Here is an 8,740-nt window from a genome sequence, read left to right as displayed (position 1 = left end):
GATTTTTTTTTCTCATTTTGTCTGTCATAGTTGACGTGTACCTATGATGAAAATTACAGGCCTCTCTCATCTTTTTAAGTGGGAGAACTTGCACAATTGGTGGCTGACTAAATACTTTTTTTCCCCACTGTAAGAGAGTAATACCTGTTCATAAAAATGTGGTATATTAGATACGTCCACATAATTAGAAAACCAAAGCCAAAGACATTAACATTGTGGACAGAATCCTAAGAGTTTCCTTTTAGACAGTTGGATTTTCAGGCAAGTTCATTGCTGTAATGAACAAAGAATAGAAAAGTGAGATGCTAATAAAACTGTCTTCAGGTTCAGTCCAATTGGATTCCTCGAAGGAGGTCCAAGGACACATACAGCACTGTCTCAGAGTCTGCAGTGTGGGCTCTCTGACTTACTTCAATGGTCTTTTCCTGTGAGGCAGATACAAACAGTCAAAGAGAGTGAAATACACAGAGATGAATACAGGGACAAATATTGTGTCAATTATAGAGAAAGTCAGATCGATCACAGAAAATTAGAGATTAGAAGCGTGACCAGGGCCCATATTGACAAAATGTCTCAGAGTATCTTGTCTAGGATCCTGGTCCCCCTTGCCCATGCAATCATATTCATTGTGATCTAAAAGGCAAAACTGATCCTACTCTCAGACGCTTTATGAGTACAGGCTCAGATCAAAGAGCCAAAGAGTAAGTCAGAGATTGATACAGAAGCAGGGAGAGATATTTTATTGTGTTGTGAGAAAAGGGGAGAGGAGGAGAGGATAAAATCACAGGGATGCAAAGTTTACACATGGAACTTACTTGGCAAACTGATGTCGACACTTTTTGGGTAGTCCTGTAACACACACACACAAAACTAATTCAGAACAACAGCATAGTAACAGTCATAAACATGAATACATTACAGCCTCCCCGATTCAACCCCATAGGAGGAGCAGGTACACTAATATCCCACACAGAATGCATAAATTACGATATTGTTGCTTACTCCCAAAATAATGCATTTTATTTTCGTTGCTTTGTGAAATGTGAAATGTTGCAGATTAAAATGTTGTTTGTGGCTATTCGGGCTGGATTCCTAATTTGATATCCACGTAACTCAAGTTTTCCGGCAAATATTCCATTGACGTCAATACACAGTTTACACGAGAGTTAAGCATGTGCATCTCAAGTAAGGATTAGGCCCTGCGTGAGTAGCGTCTTTGACAATTGACAATTCTAATTACAAACAGCACTGGAGCTGGGTGATTCTGCTATATTGCTTAATCGGCAGGTAAGGAAGGAGAGAAGACACTCACGGCTGAAGTAGTACAGTGTGTAGATCAAAGCCACAGCCAAGGTCAGGAGTACTCCAACCAACGGCCACAGAACCTTGGAGCCACAGCCTGGAACCCAATACAACATCCTGTTACAGTGTTTAAGCAGCTTGCAACACAACATTCAACCAGTTGTAAAGTATTAACATAACTAAATACACAAAAAGTAACCTGTAACACATTCAACTTGTTACACAGACAACAAACAACTTATGAGACAGACTTGTTAAAGTTATGAAACTCACCTTTTGGGGTTTCATAGTTGCTTTTGGTGCAGCGGCCTCTTGGGATGCCCTGGGGCTTGGGCTTCGTGACAGGGGTTAATGTTGGGCGAGTCTCTGGTGGGTGACAAAAATGCACAACGTGATGGATATAAGACACACTGTGAGGGAGACAAAATACACAAAACATAATGTAGAGAGATTTGGACAGATAAAGAAGCTTAAAGATGGTAACACAAGATCTGCAACTGCCGCAAGGGAAACTTCTAATTGCTTTTCTTTTCTACATCAAGGCTGAATTCTGCACTGACGTCCTGACTTCACAACATTTTGTAATTAATTCCAACCCAGCTCTGTGAAGGGACACAGCGAAATCTGAATCAAAGGTTCAACTATTTCGGAAGAACATGGAAAATCCGGAAATTGCTGTGTTCTCGGGCCATTCAAAATATAATACAGCAGATGTGAGTGAGTGCGTTACACAGTTGTGTAACTGGTTCTATGAGGGAAATGTAGGAATTCTGGTTTAATCAGGAAATCTTCTCATCTCTAATCAGTCATAGGAAAAATGGGAAGTGTCAGTGCCGTGCAGGGTAATGGCTTCCTCTCACCTCCAGGTCTGAGAAGAACTCCTGGCCTCCACAGCTCGTTCTCTTTCTGGTTCTGGAGCATACAAGAGTACAACCCTGCATCCTCTGCCCTTATCTTAATGATGCGCAGTGTGAAAATCACCTTGCTCCCCCCGTCACGCTTATTGGCCTTGAACCGGTGTTTATCCAGATTGGGTCCGTGGCTGGTCCGGTCAGCATTGTTGAGGCTAAGAAGGAACTGGAAGCCGGAGTTGTTGTGGAAAGTGCGGAACCAAAAGACCGTCTGGCAGGAGCGGCTTGAACACTCACAGGTGAGGACCTCTGTATCGTTGATCGGGGGGTAGCGGACGAAGTGGGACTCGGTTGGTATCAGGCTGTACACTGGGAAAGGTGAAGTGAATGGGGGTTTAGTTTGGATGGACAAACTGTCGCCACATCAAAGAAGACACAAACAATATTGATGGAATAAGGTCCTATTGTCATTTGTGCATGCTGGACATGGACAGAGATCACAATGATAAGAAGACATGACGGATGTCCGTAACACTGGTATGCTCTTACAATATTTTCACCTGACAAAAAATGTACAGGATTGAAACTTTGTCTGCTTGTGCTTCAATGTAAATACATTATTGTGCTTTCAACAGTGTTGTGGAAACCTGTTTATTTACGACAGGTAAATTATACCAGAAATACATCAAGCGAGATAGAACGAGTTAAAGAAGGGTTGAGATTGCTCCATCTAAAATGAAGCAAAAAAGCTGTGGTTGTGGAAGGATACAGACACAAACACTATGTTTAAACCAATCATTTTGCAAGAATGGAAATGTTAAATTATGGCACCTTGGAACCATGACATGTAGCAACACAACAAAAAGGTTAGAAGAGAGACTTATCTATAAAGGTGACATTATGAAGCAAACGTTGCGCGAGACAATGCTGAACTGTTTCGCTTCGCTTCTTTATATGTAATGCATCACAGAAATATGTATAAATATCTTAACTGCAGAGCTCTCGTTGGATTTAAGAATAGCTCTTGGTTGTCTTTGAATGTCTGTCATGTTTTGGAGATATGACAATTATTGAGGGTCTGTGCATTTTGGCTCCGGCCTACTGTTTTTCTTTAGGTTTATCCGATCATCACTAAAACAACATATCACTCAAATCACTGAAATATTTTAAAGGACTTCATACAAAGAAAACACTGGGGCCTCATCAACGCTCCTTTAACTCTCTTAACCTTTCCTTGTGTGAAACCTTCTTGCAAAAATACACAAGACTAGATAGAAATAACAACATTTACCAAAATGGAATGATAAGCAAATAACAACAGCACATACACTTCACATTCTGACTCTCACTAGTTGTCAAGGTAGGCCTAACGCTGTTTCTGAGGCCTCAACAGAAAATAACTTGTTGACCGTAGGTAGAGAGAATATTGGGGTCCTTACCTGTTGTCCACAAACACACCGTTGTCCATACCAGTGCCAATGGGGTCATCTTGAGAGGTTGTGTATTTGTGATGTGATGTTTCGAGTGTTAGCTGAGGGTCGGCAAAACTGCTTTCTTTTCCCTTTCTGCATCTGTCAGAGAACAGGGGAGCAACTGAACTAACATGGCCAAGTGTCGCCTGGGTAACACCCCTACGTGACAACACACAGCCACGCACCAGGCCTATCAGAGAGCGAGCCACACACACATACACACACACACACTTGTAATGAAGAGAGGAGATGATGTTCAATGTATATGTAATGACATTATGTCAGAAGTTTTCCCCAAATAAGAAATAAGCTTTATATCCACTTGTTGATTGCTCGGAAGGCTTTGTCTGTATTTGTCACTTAAGAGATGACTGTTTCATACACTATTAACACACAAAATAAAACAATAAAAAACATAATCCTTTGAAGTTTGTATACATAACACTTTTTACTCCTAATTCAAAACATGTATTGCGGTATGCTGTAGAAGTGTCCAGACACTTTTTTAATAATTTCACTTGGTTTTGAGAAACTTACCCCACCAGCGATAGCCCTCATCAGGGATATACTGCTATTGCTTTACAGTAAAGGGGATGCTACACAAAGATGTATATATTCAGAATAAAGTACCACTCATGGACCAACAGAAAGTGAACAATTCCATAATATCAACAATTACTTTTCCCTATGTCCCAACCGATGAACATCTAAATTAGAATCATTGGCATAGAAATCCAATCAAATCCAATCACATTTTATTGGCCACATGCGCCGAATACAACAGGTGCAGACATTACAGTGAAATGCTTACTTACAGCCCTTAATCAACAGTGCATTAATTTTTTATAAAAAAGTAAAATAAAACAACAACAAAAAAGTGTTGAGAAAATAAGTAAAATAAAATAACAGTAGGGAGGCTATATATACAGGGGGGTACCGGTGCAGAGTCAATGTGTGGGGGCACCGGCTAGTTGAGGTAGTTGAAGTAATATGTACATGTGGGTAGAGTTAAAGTGACTATGCATAAATAATTAACAGAGTAGCAGCAGTGTAAAAATATGGGGTGGGGGGTGGGGGTGGGGGGCAGTGCAAATAGTCAGGATAGCCATGATTAGCTGTTCAGGAGTCTTATGGCTTGGGGGTAGAAGCTGTTGAGAAGTCTTTTGGACCTAGACTTGGCACTCCGGTACCGCTTGCCGTGCGGTAGCAGAGAGAACAGTCTATGACTAGGGTGGCTGGAGTCTTTGACAATTTTGAGGGCCTTCCTCTGACACCGCCTGGTACAGAGGTCCTGGATGGCAGGAAGTTGTTACGTTACAGCCTTATTCTAAAATTGATAAAATAGTTTTTTCTCCCTCATCAATCTACACACAATACCCCACAATGACAAAGCAAAAACATAAATATCACATTTACATAAGTATTCAGACCCTTTACTCAGTACTTTGTTGAAGCACCTTTGGCAGCGATTACAGCCTCGAGTCTTCTTGGGTATGACGCTACAAGCTTGGCACACCTGTATTTGGGGAGTTTCTCCCATTCTTCTCTGCAGATCCTCTCAAGCTCTGTCAGGTTGGATGGGGAGCGTTGCTGCACAGCTATTTTCAGGTCTCTCCAGAGATGTTCGATCGGGTTCAAGTCCGGGCTCTGGCTGGGCCACTCAAGGACATTCAGAGACTTGGCCCGAAGCCACGCCTGCCTTGTCTTGGCTGTGTGCTTATGGTCGTTGTCCTGTTGGAAGGTGAACCTTTGCCCCAATCTGAGGTCCTGAGCACTCTGGAGCATGTTTTCATCAAGGATCTCTCTGTACTTTGCTCCGTTCATCTTTGCCTCGATCCTGACTAGTCTCCCAGTCCCTGCCGCTTAAAAACATCCCCACTTCATGATGCTGCCACCACCATGCTTCACCGTAGGGATGTTGCCAGGTTTCCTCCGGACGTGACGGTTGGCATTCAGGCCAAAGAGTTCAATCTTGGTTTCATCAGACCAGAGAATCTAGTTTCTCAAGGTCTGAGAGTCTTTAGGTGCATTTTGGCATACTCCAAACGGGCTGTCATGTGCCCTTTACTGAGGAGTGGCTTCCGTCTGGCCAATCTACCATAAAGACTGATTGGTGGAGTGCTGCAGAGATGGTTGTCCTTCTGAAAGGTTCTCCCATCTCCACAGAGGAACTCTGTAGCTCTGTCAGAGTCCCTGACCAAGGCCCTTCTCCCCCGATTGCTCAGTTTGGCCGGGCGGCCAGCTCTAGGAAGAGTCTTGGGGGTTCCAAACTTCTTCCATTTAAGAATGATGGAGGCCACTGTGTTCTTGGGGACCTTCAATGCTGCAGAAATGTTTTGGTACCCTCCCCCAGATCTGTGCCTCGACACAATCCTGTCTCGGAGCTCTACAGACAATTCCTTCGACCTCATGGCTTGGTTTTTGCTCTGACATGCACTGTCAACTGTGGGACCTTATATAGGCAGGTTTGTGCCTTTCCAAATCATGTCCAATCAATGTAATTTACCACAGGTGGACTCAGGTGCACCTGAGCTCAATTTCGAGTCTCTCAGCAAAGGGTCTGAATACTTATGTAAATAAGGTATTTCTGTTTCTTATTTTTAATAAATGAGCAAAATCTTCTAAAAACCTGTTTTTGCTTTGTTATTATTGGGTATTGTGTGTAGATTGATGAGGAAAAATGTTTATTTAATACAAAAATTATTTAATACATTTTAGAATAAGGCTGTAACGTAACAAAATGTGGAAAAAGTCAAGGGGTCTGAATACTTTCGAATGTACTGTATATGGAATTGTTTTATACCAATACATTTAAAACGAAGGCCTCGTTTTTTCTGGTGTGACTAGTTTGCACAATTGCCAAGTTTCACCTCTCCTAACCTCTCTGGCCAGGTGTGTGACCTAGCCCAGCCGCAGCCGCACTGAGTACTGGAGCACAGCTGCAAATCAACCTACCTTAACTCCAGTTCATGTCAAAGAAATACACAACCAATCAACAATGAAGCTCAATGAGTACTTCTGTAATTGCTAAATCTGATAAATACCTGAAAATGTAATTTTATCTGTCAATAAAATTCTACGGAGTCTTGACAATTTCAACAAAGCATGAACCTTACCACTGTAAGATGTATTGAAGCAGCTTTGAGGTTACTTTTCCCACAATAAAGTTATAAGTAAAGTAAAGTAGCCTATTTTTCATATTAAAATATTATATTTGATAGCAAATATAGTAGCTCACATTTACGTGTTCACAACCTTACAGCAAGATGTTCATAATGTTGTGGATACGTTTTTAATGTTGGTTCTCATGAACAAATATATTTACCACCACTCACTGACAACCCACATGTGATCCTGCTGTCGTGTTTTGTTCACTTACAGAATCTTTATATCCTCTTTATGCCTGCCTTTATATGGGCACCCTGAGATATGCACACAGCACACTAACTAAGGGATACAATTCAATAGAATGTGGAACGATCCCCAAAATTGGTTCCTTTTCTATTTTAATTTCCAAAAGATTTCCTTTCAGTAAGAACATTACACAGATACAGTGAGCTCCAAAAGTATTGGGACAGTGACATTTTATTTTTTGTTTTGGCTCTGTACTCCAGCACTTTGGACTTTAAATTATACAATGGCTATGAAGTGCAGACTGTCAGCTTTAATTTGAGGGTATTTTCATCCATATCGGGCGAACCGTTTTACAGCACTGTTCGTACATAGTCCCACCATTTTAGGGGATCAATGGGTATTGGGACAAATTCACTTATATGTGTATTAAAGTAGACAAAGTTAAGTATTTATTTAGTCCCATATTCACAGCACGTAATGACTACATCAACCTTGTGAATCTACAAATTCGTTGGATGCATTTGCTGTTTGTTTTGGTTGTGTTTCAGATTATTTTGTGCCCAATAGAAATTAATGGTAAATAATGTATTGTGTCATTTTGGAGTCACTTTTATTGTAAATAAGAATAGAATATGTTTCTAAACACTTCTACATTAATGTGGATGCTACAATGATTACGGATAGTCCTGAATGAATTGTGAATAATAATGAGTGAGAAAGTTACAGACGCACAAAGATCATACCCACAAGACATGCTAACCTCTCACCAATTACAATAACATAATTATTCACAATTCATTCAGGACTATCCATACATTATGTATCATTCATTTCTATTGGGCACAAAATAATCTGAAACACAACCAAAACAAACAGCAAATGCACCCAACACGTTTGTAGAGTCACAAACTTGATGTAATCATTGCGTGCTATGACTATGGGACCAAATACTAAACTTACAGCCTACTTTAATACACATATAAGTTAATTTGTCCCAATACCTTTGGTCCCCTAAAATGGGGGGACTATGTACAAAAAGTGCTGCAATTTCTAGACGGTTCACCTGATATGGATTAAAATACCCTCAAATTAAAGCTGACCGTCTGCACTTTAACCTCATAGTCATTGTATCATTTCAAATCCAAAGTGCTGGAGTACAGAGCCAAAACAACAACCAATGTGTCACTGTCCCAATACTTCTGGAGCTCACTGTATATATAGCAGGGTGATGAAGATGTACAGTTGGGGTCATTCAAAGTGAACCTGTACTATAGTGCAGTAAAACAAAAGTGCTTAAAAGTGGATGTAACTGCAACGTCAGGGATCAGTTCAGAAATGCATTTCATTAAATAGGTTATTGTTATATAATTGCTAATGAACTTGGCGTTTAGCGTCATCCTGCGAGAGAGTTTGTCATATTAAAGGGAAAGTTCACCCAAATTACAAAATGATATATTTTCCAAATTACGAAAAAATATGACAGCAATCCATGCTTTGGTTTATTTACCAGGCCACTGTTTCTAAATGCTTAATCCAATCCAAGTCAATGATATCGATATTAGCATTTTACATGCTTCATGTCAAAGTCATCTATAAGTAACTTAATTGAAGCGTGAAAAATGCTCATATCGGTACCATTGACTTGCATTGGATTTGTGCCACAAATGCTAAAAGGTAAATAAAACCAAAGCATGGATTGCTGTCATACCTTGTCCATAGACTGCTTACAGGGTAACAAAATACATTTTTCATTTGGTAATT

General features: G+C 40.4%; 1 protein-coding gene across 1 annotated transcript; it reads right to left on the bottom strand.

Moving 5' to 3' along the window:
• Positions 1-370: 370 nt before the first annotated feature.
• On the bottom strand, positions 371-3,695 carry LOC311126025 (uncharacterized protein). The gene is made up of 6 exons (XM_084200056.1): positions 3,593-3,695; positions 2,163-2,522; positions 1,576-1,668; positions 1,313-1,399; positions 816-849; positions 371-425 (listed from the first exon to the last, which is right to left on the bottom strand). The coding sequence occupies exons 1-6, from the start codon at positions 3,639-3,641 to the stop codon at positions 407-409; spliced, it is 642 nt and encodes a 213-aa protein (XP_084056182.1). The 5' UTR covers positions 3,642-3,695; the 3' UTR covers positions 371-406.
• Between the last annotated feature and the right edge of the window lie 5,045 nt (positions 3,696-8,740).

The sequence above is a fragment of the Coregonus lavaretus genome (genome assembly GCF_964263955.1).
Source record: "Coregonus lavaretus genome assembly, contig: HAP1_SCAFFOLD_4857, whole genome shotgun sequence".
Taxonomy (NCBI): Eukaryota; Metazoa; Chordata; class Actinopteri; order Salmoniformes; family Salmonidae; genus Coregonus; species Coregonus lavaretus.
Note: the sequence above shows the minus strand (reverse complement) of the source record. Positions and strands in the feature narration are given on the sequence as shown.